This window comes from Alligator mississippiensis, chromosome 1 (genome assembly GCF_030867095.1).
Source record: "Alligator mississippiensis isolate rAllMis1 chromosome 1, rAllMis1, whole genome shotgun sequence".
Taxonomy (NCBI): domain Eukaryota; kingdom Metazoa; phylum Chordata; order Crocodylia; family Alligatoridae; genus Alligator; species Alligator mississippiensis.
In genome coordinates this window covers 188,042,095-188,058,539 of record NC_081824.1, presented here as the reverse complement: position 1 = coordinate 188,058,539, position 16,445 = coordinate 188,042,095, and the positions used below count along the sequence as shown (strand labels likewise).

Genomic DNA, 16,445 nt, shown 5'->3' with positions numbered 1-16,445 from the left:
AGAGAGAACAGGCTCCTGTCAACCTGGGCTGGAGTAACTCTTACAGGGAGCAATTTCTTGATGATATCCTTGGTTGGAACAACTGTATAATGAAGAGACATGTTAGACAAACTTTTGGGTATAGAGGGCCCTGCCTCAGGTCAGGCAAAGGACATTGTGTGCCCAAAAATGTGTCTCCTATCTCTCCCAAGTTGGTCCTATAGCAGTTTTCACCAGAAAAAAACCATGCCTGTTGTCATATATATATCTGGGACCCATGGAGGTACAATGCTCCAGCCCCACTTCTGACAAGGAAGGCAGAGCAACCAAGCCCGGGCAGAACTGGGATGTGGTGTTTTACCTCTGCTGCAGCCACAGTTCTGTTTTCCCTAGAGCTGCTGCCTGGGCTGGTTTGACCCCATGGGCCCAATGTGAATGGGTTGTGCACACATCCATGTCACGTGGGCTTGTGCCAGCCAAAATCACACTGGGGAAACAGCACAGGGTTTGGCCCTTAGCAGCACACTCGTGCTTTCCATACTGCCATCAAGCCAGAGACTGCACTGCAGGTGCAGAAGAGCAGCCAGCACCAGGCTTGTGGGGGGGCTGACCGGGTAGTTCTGCCAAGAAACAATGGATTTGTATGGGGTGGCTTGGGCAGGCCCCTTCCAGCCCTATTACCCCCTATCCCGCCTTCTTTTGCCCGCAGACAGCCAGTGCTGCTCAGAACAGCCGCCTTAAATACCGCTGGACTGACCAATCAGCTTCCCTTCCGCTCTCCTACGGCCCAATCAGATCCCTGTTTCCCGCCCCCCACAGCTGTTCCACCCCAAGCCCTTCCAGACGCAGCTCTCTCCGCCCTCGCAGCCAATAACATTTGAATGCGCCTGAACGCACCAATTGCGGCGCTCGCTCCCGCCCCAGGGCGCTCGGAGCCGCAGCTGAGAGGCTCGGGGGTCTTGAGTGGCGGCATTATTAGCCAATCAGCGCCGGGGGCAGCTAGTCCTGACGAGAAGCAGCGCTGGCGGTGGTTTCGAAAGTTGAGCGGAGCTGGACGCGGCGCTGGGGTGAGATCCCCTCTTCTCTCCTCCCCGCTTTAGTGGGGCTCGGGCGGCCGTTAACCGCCACCTCCTCCCCCCGCACCGATGATGTGCCGGGGCCTTTGGCTACGGAGCCGGGACCGAGAAGAAGGGGCCGGCTCCGGGCTCCTTGGGCTGGGCGTGGGCAGTTGTTTGGTGCGGCTGGGGCTGGCCGTGCCAGCCTTAAATATGATGAAAGTATCGCCTTGGAGGCTGGAAGTGATTGCGTGGGCTGAGAAACGAGCGGACACTGGCACTGGCAAATACGCATGCCAAGGAGGCCCCTCCATTTACTTTACGGTGCTGCTGAGGGGCAGGGAGAGTGCCGGGCACTCCCTGGTGCTGGCCTGGCTGCACGGTTGGGCTAGAGCTAGCTGAACTTTTGAAGGCCCCACATTAAGCCTTTAAGCCTGTGCTTAAGAAAGATAACTTAGCATTTGCCATCCTCTTAATCATGGGATAATAGAACATGAGGGTTTGAAGGATCTCAGGGACCTCCAATCCCCTGCTCAGGGCAGGACCAGCCCCAACTATTAGGACCAGCCCCAACTGAAGCCTGCGCAGGAAACCGAATGTGCCAAGGGGGCTTGTCAACCACCGCCCTCTAGCAAACAGGCACAATGCGCAGGCTGTATAATACAGCTAGGCAGGAGAACTTGAGAAACCATCTTCTAGGCTTAACCTGCTCCAGAGCAGATCACCTGAAACAGATTGGACCAAGAACACCTTGTGTTCAAAAGCTTGTCTGTCTCACTTATGTAGTGAGTCTGATAAAAGCTATCACCTTAAGGCATCCTTGCCCCTCATATAATTTCTAGACTGTCACGGCTACAACGTCACTTGCACTATTTATAATTTGGAGGCCAATGGGAACCTGACTTTTTATTGTGAATCTTATTTCTCTGCTTATTCAGCAGCTCATCTGAACTCTATCCAAGCTATGTGGTTGGTCCAGTAAAAGCGATCACCTTAAGGAATCCTTGCCCCGTATTTCTTTAGAAACGTAAGTATAGGCAGGTTGGCAATTGGGAAGGATATGAGGCTGGTTTTTAGAGTGAGCCTGTCTTTGCAAATTTGAGTTTGACCTGAGCCTTAGGTAACTTGCAAATGTGCAGTTGTATTTTGGAACATTTTTAAGTCTCTTATCCAAGTGTTTGTTATTCTTTTATAGTAACTTGAACATGCAAAGTGGTCATTCAATAAAGAGTGGTCTACATCAGTAATCTGACAATTATTTGTCTTCTGTGAATGCACAGCTATTCTACCTTAATTTTAATCTCAAAATCTATATGATTATTCAAACTGTATTTGATACAATGGCAAAGAAACAGTTGTACAGATGTGTCAAAAAGGGCTCAATGATTGGACATGTGTTTATACTTGCATGCTTGCCTCATGCTGGTAGAAAGAGCCACATGCTCAGCTGTTTTCCTTCCAAACATTATAAACTGTAGTAAAGACAGCAGCACAGCAGGAGCCTAATATGAAGGTATAGTTTCTCCCAGCACAGTGCAGAAGTAGTAGGAGTGTTGCCAGCAGATCAAGGGATATAATTATTCCCCTCTATCTGGCACTATTGAAGCCACATCTGGAGAACTGTGTCTGATTTTGGGTCCCCCCACTACAAAGGATGTGGACAAATTGGAGAGAGCCCAGCGGAGGACAGTGAAAATGGTGATGGGGCTGGGGGACATGATTTACGAGGAGAGGCTGAGGGAACTGGGCTTATTTAGTCTAGAGAAGAGAAGACTGACAGGGGATTAATAACAGCCTTCAACTACCTGAAGCAGGGTTCAAAAGATGACGGAGCTAGACTGCTTTTATTGGTGACAGATGACAGAACAAGGAGCAATGGTCTCAAGTTGTAGCAAGGGAGGTTTAGGTTAGATATTAGGAAAAACTTTCTCACTAGGAGGGTAGTAAACGCACTGGAACAGGTTACCCAGAGATATTGTGGAATCTCTATCCTTAGAGGTTTTTAAGACCTGGTTAGACAGAGCCTTGGCTGGGATGTTCTAGTTGGGGCTAGTCCTGCTTTGAGTTGGGGGGGTGGGGGTTGGACTAGATGATGACCTCTTGAAGTCCTTCCCAACTCTAATTTTCTATGATTTCTATGATTCTAAGACCTCCAACAGAAATGTGTATTGAAGCATTTTGCCTGGACAGCTAGACAGTAATGAAAAATCTTTAACAAATTGTATATTGATATGATTCTAAGTAAATTATAGAAACTACCATTCTAAAATGCACCTGAAAACATAGCAGCGAAGAACTAAAAAAATCCGTGTAAAAGATTAAATCACTTGCTTTTCTCCATCTTATTGCAAGAAATAAGATGTCAAAGTAGCCACTCTCCAAGTATAAATTTGCTAGCCATGGTTTGGGTGTCCATAATGTTAGTGATCTTAGTGTTGCCCACTTTTGCTCTCTGCCTTAACTGATGGTTGATATACTTCTTAATTGCCATAAAACATCCCCGGGCCCCTGAAATCTCAACCTTTTTAAGATCTGGTATTTTTTCCTCTGTATTTCAGGTTTAATAATTTTTCATTTGGTATTAAGGAGCAAGGAGATAAAATGAGTTGGGCTGTGGAAGAATGGAAAGAAGGTCTTTCCACAAGAGCCCTTCAGAAGATTCAGGAGCTTGAAAGTCAACTAGACAAGCTGAAAAAAGAACGACAGCAAAGGCAGTTCCAACTTGACTCTCTGGAGGCAGCTTTGCAGAAGCAGAAGCAGAAGGTAATTTATAATACATCTTATCCTGTTCACATACATTTAGAATCCTGGTACTAAGATCTTTGCATTATCCTGTTGCTTTGCGTATGTCACCCCATTACATCTCTACTGGCTTTCTTTTTTTTGCCACTTGAAACAGAATCTGTTTGGCTTCATTTTAAAGGTACTGAAAGAAACCCATTCCTTCTCTACATATGATCTGTCACTTATTTAAAAAATCATCTTCCACCTCTGATCAGATTGAGGCTAGCATCCGTTGCTCAACTGTTAAACTTTCAGACAGGCAATTTTGTGTGTTCTTAGTGCTATGCATCTCACTTCTGTGTGAATATCTGTGCAGCTACCTTGGTTATCCTCTTTCAGATCCTTCCTTCACAGAAACTCTCCTTTGCATGCAAAAACCTTAACAGAAGTTAGGTCATCGTTATACTGTTGCCTAACATATGAGACAACTCTGGTTAGTTATTTCCTTGTACACCACTGTAACATCTGTACTACAAATTTCTGCTGTCATAGGTAATGCCAATATGTTGGAGTATGAAGCGGTGCAATATCTGACTGTCTTAGTTCTGTTGACAGAAGCCCCTAGAGTAGTTGTAGTTATACCAGCAAAACTGCATTTATCACTGTTTTATTTGCCTTGGGAGGTGTGGAGGGGAAGGGGCATAGTTTTGGTATATTAGTCCAGAACACAGCTTGCTGGTATGCCTTTCTCTGCAATGATAACATTACTCTTAATACATGTAATGTATACACTTAACTCTAGCAGTTCAAGAAGTATTGTTTATGAAACTTATCTGACTGGAAGATTAGGGAGTAAGGCTGTCAGTGATATGATTTTAGGTTTAGCCATCTCATGTCTTGTAAGGGTTATAAGGAGCTTTTCTGGCTTGTGTGGTATTTGGTGTTAGACTACTACTTAAAGAAATCACTTTAACATTTGCATGTGTCAGAGTGTTGACAAGTGGCAAATGCCTATTTCAAAATTGTATGCATATGCTAGAAAGATGACAAAACAGCTTTCTATATAACTAAAGTTTTCAGTGCTGTCAGACCCTCTAAATGTAGTGAAGGAAAATATTTGCATGGCATAAAATAATTTCTACTTTACGGAAAAAAACATTCAGAGTAAAGTCAGAAGAGGACTAAAGTGTTTCAAACACCCCCTCTTTATTCACAGGCTTGATCAAAATCTGAAAATAAGAGAGACATTTTATTATTGACTATTCCAATTAGGTTGAAAATGAAAAAAATGAAGGAGCAACACTGAAAAGAGAGAACCAGAGCCTGATGGAATTATGTGATAATCTTGAGAAAGCAAAGCAGAAAATTTCACATGAACTTCAAGTAAAAGAATCGCAAGTTAACTATCAAGCAGGGCAATTGAATTCAGGCAAGAAACAAATAGAGAAACTGGAACAGGAGCTTAAAAGGTGAGTGTTTAAAAGTGTGTTATCTTAAATGTAGCTGTTAGTCCTTCCTGAGGTGCATTACCAGATCAGTCAAGGTACCTTATTTTGGCTCCAAAGGTGTTGGTCTAGGTCCCACTCCTAACTGGAGCCAAAAGTTGTCCCCATCTATTAAGCTGTAAATAAATACTGGATCATTCAGGCACAGGAGCCAAAGGTAGACAGATGTGGTTGCTAGTCTCATCATTACTCCCTTGTTTGCTGTTGGCTACAAAGATTAGAGCAACCTAATCATGCTAGCCCTACAGGCTGCTTCTTGTAACTTGGTTACAGATCTACTTGCTTTATTTTCCATTAAAAAAAATAAACTGGTTATTCATATTCTTGTTCTCTATTTAAAATTAAGTTCAAGTGTGTAGCTTAATAATTCAAATATATGTGCCTAATGTTTAGGTTCCTAAAGTCTTTTTTAGGACTCTACCTAAAAGTGTAGAGATTCTGAGCACTTGGACTTCATGTTGCATTCAGTGAAAGTTATGAAACAAGGCACATCTGTCTTCAGGGTCACTTTGTTTGAGAGGTTCATCACTGCATATACTTTTTTCCCCAAATATGGCTGCAGTCAGTCTTCTACTTCTCTATGCATCTTGTGTTGTCTGTTTCTCAACACAGACATCTTTCTCTTGAGTGTTTTAACATTCTGTGTTCCCAAATTAACACACCATGCCCTCTGGTTATATAAGGAGGCAAGTACAAACCCCAAACGAGTGAGCAGGTTATATTTAGAGTCTGTAGTACAGGGATAGGCAATGTTTGTAGGCAGAATGCCAAAAATACCTGGAACTTCGACTTGTAAGATGTTGGCATTCCAGGGACAGATGGCGGGGGAGCCACAAGGGGGCCTGATCCTTGTGACAGAGCAGCCCTGGCCCCTTCTCTGCCATCCACCCTGAGGCACATGTACACTCACCACCAGCAATGAGCTGGACTGGGGCTCTGTGGACCTGGTGAAACGGCTTGCAGCCTCCTGGCTGCTTGCCACAGCTGGCCTGGGCTCTGGACAGGCCCCTGCTGCCTGCCACAGAGCCCAGGCTGCCCGCAGCAGGCGGTGGGGAGGCTGCCACCAGCTGCACTGAGGTCCTTGGAGCCCTGGCCTGCTTGTTGGGGTAGGAAGGGGCTGGGGTTGCACTGCCACAACAAGGATCAGACCCCTTGTGGCTCCCTTGCTTTCTGCCCCCAAGGCATGTGTGCCAAGCAAAATGCCTTTGCATGCTGCACTCCGGCACGTGCCTGGGGTTGCCTACCCCTGCTAGAGTGCCTTATTTCTTTTATGATTTAAAACAAGTGAAGAATGTCTTAGAAGTCTTAAATCAGGTGGGCAATTATTTGGGCTGGAGGGCCACTTAGGGAGTTTTTGGTGAGCTGTTGCAGGTGGTGGGGGGAGAGGGAGCCTGTTTCTTCAGTTTTCCAAAGGCATGTTTCGCACTTCACCTACTTGTGTGCGTTTTTTGGGTTTTTTTCTTCTGTTTTGTTCACTAATATATTGGGAAAGGTAGGATGCATGAGAATCATGAGTGGCACAGGATCCTTAATGTCAATAGGAAGGTTCCTACCTAAAACACAAAGGTCGGTGTTTTAACAAAAATTTGGTTCAAGATTTGTAACTGTTTCTCTCTATGGAAATCTTTATTAAAATGCGAAAGATTTATGTATAGTGAAGAGAAACCAGGGAAGTGTCCTTTGTTTTCCAGTAAGGCGTACGTAACTATAAAGACAGATGAAGTTCTTTGGGTAGATGTGATATTTTTTTTATTAGGCCAACTAAATAGTTGGAAAAATTATTCTTTGCAAGCTTTTGGGCACAAACACCCTTCTTTAAGTTTATAGAGAGTCTGCTTATGTTCTTAGACCAACAGGGCTACAAACAACATCCCTTAAGTATGGTACATAACTATCAAAGCATTTTTTTTCAGTTCATAAACTCAGAAATTAGTAGTCTAAGCAGAACACAGTGGGGAGATGTGTTCTGCCCAGTAACTCCAACATTGTTAAGAAAAAACAACTCATTGAATCCTTTTATTTCTTATACAGCGCCTAGCCTAACTACCTAGTACCATGGGGGCATACTTTAGGGAGTTGGGCCATGGCTAGATCTGGTCTTCAGGTCAGGCTCTGGTTCTGTGTATGTATTTTGTGTGTGTGTGTATACAATATATAAGTCAATTTTGCTTTTAATATTTTAATATATTCTTACAATAGCCAAATATCACAAATTGTGAAAGTACAGGTTCTAATATTAATTTGTATCATACTATAATTCTGAACTGATATCTAAAACAATTAACATAGCTATGTGCGAAGCTTCCATTCGGTTTGCATTTTGACCTCTTAAATTTAGGAACAGGAGTTTGTCAGACAAGGTTCTCTGGGTGAATTTGATATCTTTTATTAGACCAACTTAAATAGTTGGAAAACAATTATTAAGCAAGCTTTCGGGTTCAAAAGACCTTCGTCAGGCTAAGGAAGTTTCTGCAGTTGGTGTGTGCTCTTCTTATTTCTTCTGGCTAATTCCATTTTATCTAATTCCTTTTCAAACAGGTGCAAATCTGAGCTTGAGAGGAGTCAGCAAACCCTTATTACAGGAGATTTATCATTCAGTGGCACACCACAAAAGAGTTTTACTGCTTCTTTAACACCAACTCAAAATCAGAATGGTAAACTTGTTTCTTCCCTGTCAGACATGTAATAGAATAAATATTAAATTCTTTTGTACAGTGGCAAAGGAAAAGTTCAGCAAAGCTTATCTTAAAAGTGTATCAAAGTAATGTGTACATAGTTCTTTTTCCCTACCTCAGTATTATTCTGTAGCTTTTATAAAAAGATCCATTAATGGATGTGATATAAGAGCATGAATATTCTTGTATATCTACAGATTTCATTGCAATTTTATGAAATAAAGCTCTCTTATTTTTAATATCAGCTGCAGCCAGTTTTTGCATAATTGACTTCACAAATGTTATTTTGGTTAAAACTGAATCAGCGTGACATTGATGACTGCTCAGGTTAGAAAATTGTTTTAAGTTCAGTTGTCACATGGTAGTGTGCATGCATACACAATTCAAGCAAAAACCAGCTGACTATTTTGTACCTTTTTGTCTTTTATTTATGCTAGTTATGCCAATTTACAATTTTGCAGTTTGACCTATGTGATTTTTAGGGTGCACTTTTTAAATGAGCCCAAGGGGTTCGTTATGCAACTATCACTGATTTCCTTTAGGTTCCTTTGAAGATCCCAACTGCAATGCCTGATATGTCACATTGATGCTAAAAATTAATGTTAATTATATGGAAATACTAGGAAAAAAGTCTATTTTCACTTGGCATTATGTGTCCATTTGTACCTGAAGCACTGGTCCCTAGGCTTTGCAGTATTTTCATTGTGGCACTGAATTCCAGATCTCAGTCCAGTGTGTAAGACTGAGCTCCTGAAATGATTAATTTTACTTTTTAGAAGAATTCACCGAGCTTTGTCTCATATGTCTGGAGGTTTCTGGGTGCTGTTTATTTTTATCATTTTTGTTTAAATTTGGGCATAAATTTGTTATCTATGTACAGATTTAATAAAAGTTCATTAAAAAAATTGCAGATTCAAAGTTTGCGGAGCTACAAGAAAAATATAACAAAGAAGTTGAAGAAAGAAAACGATTAGAGGCAGAACTGAGAGCAAGCCAGATTAAAGTAAGAATAATTTAAATGGTGTATGTAGTATTATTAGTGATATAATGTAAGACGTGGATAAAGGTGAAATGCCTCAAAATTAGCCAAATGCTTTCTGAGGAAAATCTGGTAAAATTAAACTTGTTCAGTTTTCATTCATGGCATAACTTTAAAAATGTAGATTTCAGAGATTCATGAGTAAAATAAGCAGTAGATATAGTTCACTTTCTGATTAGTTTTTCAAAACTAAGTGATAATTATTTTGACTTGTTAAGCATTTTAACCTAAAGAATTATAGGTGGGGACCTACCAAATTCACGGCGAACGTAGAGTATGCAGCAGCTCCTTTAATCTTGCATGTTTCCCTGTGTGTACCTTGCCTCTCCTCGCTGATGATTAGTGGCAGACCCGCTCCCTCCTAATCAGCATGGAAGTGAAAACAGATTTTAAACGTGGCGCTATTTTTGCCTCCCTACCAGTTGGTAATAAATAGCAGGGCCATCTGAGGCCTCTCGGTCAATCAGTAGTGGCAGGCAGAAACGGGGCCATATTTAAAACCACATTTTTTGCCTGCCCGCTAATCAGGAGAAAGCCGCAAGCAGTGTGTGTGTGGGTGTGTATCTATATCTAGTTTAGCACTAAGTACGTAACTGATGATAGCACATCTTACAGAGCTGATTTGAAGAAACGTGGCAGGAAAATATTCTAATATTAGTTTAAAATAAAAATAAAAAACCCCAAAACTAGACATGCCAGATAAAAGGAACCACAAATCCAACTTCTTGTAATTGTAACCCTCCTCAGCTGACTAGGATATTAATCTGAACTATTTCAGCCAGTTGCCTACTAGAGTATAAAAGCAGCTTGAATTGCATAGTATCTTGCACAGCTGGATGGCTAGTGTTACTAACTGTCATAAAAAAATTGAACTAATATCTTGACCTATTGCTCTACCATTTCCAACTGGGGTGGGTAAATACATTCTCTCAATTTTGTCAGATATGGAACTATATAAAGTTGTGTATGCTTTTTTCATTTTTTTTTCTTTGACAGAAAATAAATCAGTCTCATCTTCAAAGCACTAAGAGTCACAGGGAGATTGCTCGGCATCAGGCATCCTCGTCAGTTTTCTCCTGGCAACAGGAAAAGGCACCAAGCTGTCCTTCATCCAGCAATCAGGAAACCCCCTTAAAAAGAAGTTTTTCTACCTCCAATTTTCCTTGGGAACAAGAGACAACTCCCAGCCATTCTGGCTTGAGATCAGAGAAGAAAGATTTCAACAGAAGTTTCTCTAATAATTCTAATAATTCTCCAGTCATTGATAGGTTAAAAGCACAAAACCAAGGTATCTTGCATAGTGTAACAATGTCTTTAAATGTGATTTTAAGGGGAATTTAAAACCCATACATAGAACTTCATTAAAGACTAAGTCTTTCTCAGCCTTTTAATGACTTGGAGGTCAGCGTATAAAATACTATATAATATGTCTGTTTAATATTTTTTTTAATTGATAAAAACATTCTTCTAGGAAGGACCAATTAGTAAGATAACTCAGTTTTCATTCAGCTATATTTAATCCTTTTTGTTTTTCTGATCCTGATCTTTGTATGACCATGAGAGATTTTATATTATAAACTTTTAGAATAGATCCCTATTAGAAATGTGATGTACTGAATTTCAGGTCAAGGCTTAGTTTATATTGTTTTATCTTAAAATTAATTGCATCTGACTGCAGCTTTATAGGGGTTGTCCACAACTTAAAGAATTTTTAATTTTTCTGCCATTGTTGACGTGTGTGTGTTATATAACTAGCAAGCAGTTTTGCATCCTGCAGCAATGGAACAGATCATCATAAAAGATTAACATACAATAATTTCTCTTACTTGTTAACAGTTTGATGTTGCACGCTTATTTTTCAGAGCTAAAGGGGAGAAAATCAGATTCTGAATCTCTCTAAATACTTTTATCATGATAATATTAGTTTTACTTTGCAGGTATGCAAAGCTTTAATTATCTGAAAAATGAGGTTAGAACTTTAACAAAAATGTCTTCAGTGGAAGCAGATCTTTAGAGCAGTAGTTCTTGACCTTGTTAGACTTAGCATCCCTTGGAAAATACTAATTTTTAGGTTTCACTTGGTTGTTGACTAGAAAAATAATAGAGCAATTCTTCTGTTTCAAAGAACTAAAGACCACAACAGGGCAGATTGTTTTTGATGCAGACAGTTTGAAATTTCATGATTTATCTTATGAATCACGTGTAGGTGCTTGCACATTTAGTATCTTGAGGCACCTTAAAAGGACCTCAAGGCATTCCAGGGTGCCATGGCATCTGCTTGAGAATTGCTGCTTTTGAGCAACCTATGTCTGCAGTATTGGTGGTCTTTACATACATATAAGAACCAGAAAATAAAGGTACTAAAATTAACTCATCTAGAGTTGCTCCTGATGCTCAAAAATATATAACTGGTGCCCAGGATATTTTTAAAATTTGGCATGCTCTAATAACTTATTGTTATAAATAATATAAGGACATTTTTATGAAAAAAATTTCATTTAATACATTAATACTTTAACATCCTTTTTATTTGTATTTCTCAGGGGCCTGAGGTTTTATAAAATGCAGAAAATAAATCTTTTTAGGTTGTGTAGGCTGCTTGTAAGTAGCTTTTTGAAATACTGAAACATTTGTCACAATTCTTTTTTTAAATTAAGAGCTATGCTCCAGAATTAAAGAACTGGAGCACATTCTACAAGTTCAAGAAAAAGAAAAGAAATCTCATATGAATAAACTTCAAGAAACTCAACTTCAGCTGGATAAAATGAAGCAGAAATTAAATGAAAAAGATAATCATTTGAACAAAGGCAAAGATGAACTGACTAGAATGACAGCACAACTTGACCAAGCTGCTGCACAGGTACAGTGTTGCATCAGATCACTTTTGGCTCTTTGTACAGCTAATTTCTTGTGCTAATGTTTGTCAGTTATTTAGCCACAACTACATTTTCAAGATACCTGAATATTGTTTCGTTAGCATATACAAAGGAGAAAAAATTATATTAGATAACTTAATACTTTTAATTAGCCTGCCATTTTCTGAAAGGTCCCAAGACCTTCATAGCAGTAACTTGTCATACAGACTCTGGCCTTTAGGTAGGATTCATTGAAAATCTGAACAAGCCTTGTTGATGAAATATTGTGGAGCAACAATGACATCTGGTGGCAAGTTCTGACCTCAGATAGCCACTGTCAGACAATCTAGGCTGCAATTTAGAATCTACTTTTTAAGCTTCAGTAGGCCAAGGGAAATGGTCCATGGATTCTAAAGGATAAGCTTATATTAAAAACTAGGTTGTGATGGACTTAAAGCTGAGAATGTCTTACAATACATGTGCTGTAATTATAAACAGTACCTTTAGAAATCCAAAATATTTAGAATTGGGGCTTAATTTAAAGGGCCTTGGATGTTTGCAAATATGAAAATGTAAAGATAAGGTTGCTTGGCAGGGGAGAGCCTTTACTTTATGTTTTCATTGACTTCCTCCTCTGGTCGGTCTGCAGTGGGGAGGAAGGAGGAGGCCTGGCTCTGTGCAGCCTGCCCCTGTAGCACCCAATGGCAGCCCCGCCACTGCGCTCACTCCTATTTTAAGCCCTGTCAGCTCCACCATGCAACTCTGCCTGGTTCCTGTCCCCCAGGTAGCCACTAGTTACCTCCCTACTGCAGCAGCTATGTGATTCTGCAGCCTGGATCCACGTAGCCCTGACAGCAGACAGCACCAAGCTGGGAAGTAAACAGTAAATGTTAAACAGTATAAATACAATTACTGTTTAAATTTTTACATTCCTAGTGCCCCCATACCTCTAACTTTGTACAATCCGAAAATTTAAATGGATCAAAATTGAAACAAATGGTTAAAAATAAACATTTATTTTTATCTATTTAAATTATTTAAAAAAATAAAAATTGAATTTCACCAAGTCTACTTTGTCCCTTTTGTATTTTGCTTTTCCCTCCTGCTTAGTTCAAAGGTGGTGGTGTATTTTCAGAAGAAAACTACTATCCTATATTTTCTGTAGGTATGATTATTGCATTGCACATCATTTTCTGGTAGGGTTTCTGTTTGTTAAGAGTTGGGGGTGCGTACACACATACAGTAAAATCCCTGTTATACGGTATTCTACTGTCCAGAACACTCTAATAACTGGAATTTCCATCTGGATGCGGGGGGGGGAGGAGGGGAAGCTTGCACATGGTGGCTGCCACCCTGCGCTGCTGCTGCTGCTGCTGCTCTGCATGTGGCTGCTTCTCCTCCCCCCCCCCCGGTCTCGCTCCGCGTCTATTTGGAAACCTGTGCTTTTCAGGTAACCAGCATTTTTAGATACCTAGCACCCCCCATTCCCCACTCATGCCAGATGACAGAGATTTTACTGTACTAACTTTGTGACTGTTAAGTTGGCTTAAAAATTTTAAGTCAACTTAACCATCAGAGCACACATATATATGTGGAGCAGAATTGATTTTAAATGCAGTGCAAGATAATATACCTCAAAGGTGTATTATCTTGAGTTGCATTAGTTAAGTCCACTTAGCTCACAAGATGGTTGCCACCATATCAAGGGAGCTGTACATATATACTCTCTGACATAGCTCATCTTAAGTTGACTTAGTTAAGTCACCTTATGTTCAGTCAGCTTAGTACGTGTGTATGCAGCCTGGATGTATGTCTAAGGCTGTAAAATTTTGCTGCATCTTGCCTGTAGGGGATGTTAATAATTGTACATCAGCATGGCTGAGGGTCAGAGAATTTGCCCTAGGAGCATACAGGAGTTTCTGTTCTCTGCCAATTCTTTGAGAACTATTACAGAAGGTAATGGAAATAGGACAAGGCCTGGAACATTGAACTATTCATTCTAGTATTGAAATAGTTACTTGACTGTGAAGATGTTTAAAGTGTATTCTAATTGTAACCGTAACAAATAGATGATTAAGGTTTTTGCTTATTGTAACCTATTTTAAAATCAAATATAATTAAGGTAGTAAATATGGAACATACGAAGAATATGTGATGATCTATCATTCAGCTCATCCCAGCTGAAAATAAGGTGAGAGAACAAGTGCCAACTTCTTTAAAAATATTGTAATTTCTAAGTAGTGTTTCACAGGCAAAGTAAGCAAATAGTTTATCTAGAAAACAGTAATTCAGCTTCTGAAGAAAATGTGTCAAATTTGGAAACTATATTAAACAGTGAAAAAGGATCTCTTAAGTTCTGCTTCAAACCAAAATGTTAGTCTTAAAATATGGAAGTGCTGTTGGTGGCTCTTTAATTTGTATAGTACATTCCTGAGCAAAGGATCTTTCTCTCTTTTCTACCCAATACAATTTTTAGTAGTTTGAATTATTGCTTGCTATATTCTGAGTATACATATATTTTAAACGTCTTTTATCAGAGTCCTCCACTTTCAGATTTGTGTTGCTCCTAAAGCTGCAGGAGTTTTCTTTATAGCTGAGGAGGAGGAGTGTTTGTAAAATGGAGAAGGATAATACAAGTTGCAAAAGAAAATTAAGCTACTAAAAGAAGAACTCTGGTTATCATGCACCTGGTATACAGGGGTCACCAGATGTGGCCAGGGCCTGGAACTCTGCCCTCCTAGTCCAGCTGCCCCTTTGCCACTGTCACAAGACCCTTGCATCATAGTTTTGAGGATTCCTGCTCCCCAGTACCTGTGTACATATCTTTTGGTTTCCTGCTCTGCGAGATATGGAGGCAGAGCAGCAGAAGAGCACTCACTAACATCAGCTCTGCTTCCACCCCAGGGAACAGGAAATGCCGAGCAGCAATGTCAGTCCACTCGGCTTCCTCCACTATGTGGTAGAACTAGGGAACAGAGCCATGGGTTGCCACGGCTCCCTGTGTGCTCTCTGGCTGGAGAACACAGCACTGCCTGCAAGTGCATGCTTCAAAATCATTGCAATGGGCAATGTTACAAACATTTCCAAGCTCCAGGGGTTTGGGTTGTAGTCTTTCCAAGCTCCATACATTTGAAAACTTCAAACTTTACATCTGTACAAACATTAGATGAAACTGTGGTTTGGGGGCTATACAGGACTAGGATATTCAAGTGAAATGTTTTTTTTGTATGGGGTTGGGTAGGCAAACTTTTGGCAGGCTGAACAGGACTCAGTGGCGCTTTTCTTCTGAAGCAGCGGTTTGAACTGGTAGATCAAGCTCTGTATTGATTGGCAGTAGAGCAGGAGCTAACTGAGTCAACTGCTGCCTTTCAGATATTAAAAATATTTCCTTCTTTCTCTCACGGCTTTTCCTTTCTGACAAAAAATTCCTACACCCATCTAAGTTGGTTGAGCAGGATGCTGTGAGGAAAATCTGGACTTCAAAATTTATCTTTTACGCATAAGTTGCTCCGATAGACTGAATAAACAGTAGGTCTGTTGTCTAAAAAGGCGACCAGAATGTGGTCTTTGACAGTGCACAAACTAAGCTAGTATCTATGAAACTGTGATTAGGTATCCATATGGCATCATCATAATTTTCCCAGAATTCATGTTGTCATCTTTGCATGTTGTCATCTTAGATATTTATTTTCTGTCAGTGTTTCAGCTATAATTAGAAGGGTACTTTTGTCACAATGTTCCATTTCATCAATAATTTACTAAGTTATAACTATGTAAGTGGAACTGCACTTCAATAAAGCATAAATTAAAAATGATACTCCACAGTTACCGGTGCATATGCATGCACAGGTATCAATAATGTTTTCTCATCACATTAAATTTGTCTTGGGTCATCTTCTAGGTTAATATCGGCTAACCATGAAGAAGCTTTACATTTTGTCACCCCTTCACTTTATGTCATTTGAAGATTAGTTACTTGCTTTAATGAAAAGACTTCAGAAAATCAAGGATGTTCTGTAGAGAGAGTAATTTTCATTTTGCCATGACAGTTTTCTTTTAAATTGGTTGTAAATCTCCCTGGTGTGCTGTTAACAGTATTGTCAATTCAAGAATGAAAAATATTCTGTTCTTGCTGTTCCAGCAAACCAGACTGTTTTACTGTTTGTTGTTGTTGTTGAACTTCTCAATTATTGCATGTCTAAATGCTTTTAGTTTCATAGATTTCATAGACATTAGGGCTGGAAGGGACCTTGGAAGATCATCGAGTCCAGCCCCCTGCCCAAGGGCAGGAAGTCAGCTGGGGTCATAGGATCCCAGCAAGATGAGCATCCAGTTTGCTCTTGAAGGTGTTCAATGTAGGCGCTTGAACCACCTCCGGTGGCAGGCTGTTCCAGACCTTGGGGGCTCGGACAGTAAAGAAATTCTTCCTTATGTCCAGCCTGAAACGGTCTTGTAGTAGTTTATGACCATTCGACCTAGTCGTCATCCCTTGGGGCGCTCTGGTGAACAAAAGTTATTTAGCTTTTATTTTTAGCTATTGAATTTTATCATGTTATTGTACTGAAGCCAAGTGAAATCTCTTATCAGCTTAGCCGTAGATAAAGTGAGTACCT

General features: G+C 40.3%; 1 protein-coding gene and 1 non-coding gene across 4 annotated transcripts in view; one reads left to right on the top strand and one right to left on the bottom strand.

The window, feature by feature from the left end:
* The first annotated feature begins 971 nt into the window (after positions 1-971).
* The window catches only part of CENPF (centromere protein F), a 56,005-nt gene continuing 40,531 nt past the window's right edge, over positions 972-16,445 (top strand). The window contains exons 1-8 of one of the 3 annotated variants that reach the window (XM_006260364.4): positions 972-1,046; positions 1,973-2,061; positions 3,621-3,797; positions 5,031-5,227; positions 7,802-7,917; positions 8,850-8,941; positions 9,974-10,265; positions 11,635-11,837. In XM_006260364.4, the coding sequence (XP_006260426.3) occupies positions 3,636-3,797; positions 5,031-5,227; positions 7,802-7,917; positions 8,850-8,941; positions 9,974-10,265; positions 11,635-11,837 (1,062 nt within the window). In that variant the 5' untranslated portion in view covers positions 972-1,046; positions 1,973-2,061; positions 3,621-3,635. Of the gene's footprint in view, positions 1,047-1,972; positions 2,062-3,592; positions 3,798-5,030; positions 5,228-7,801; positions 7,918-8,849; positions 8,942-9,973; positions 10,266-11,634; positions 11,838-16,445 lie in introns of all 3 variants that reach the window. The other 2 variants (XM_019483182.2, XM_059717854.1) reach the window with 2 other exon arrangements.
* On the bottom strand, positions 6,819-6,936 carry LOC132247995 (U5 spliceosomal RNA). The gene has a single exon (XR_009459355.1). It is a non-coding gene; the product is annotated as a U5 spliceosomal RNA (small nuclear RNA).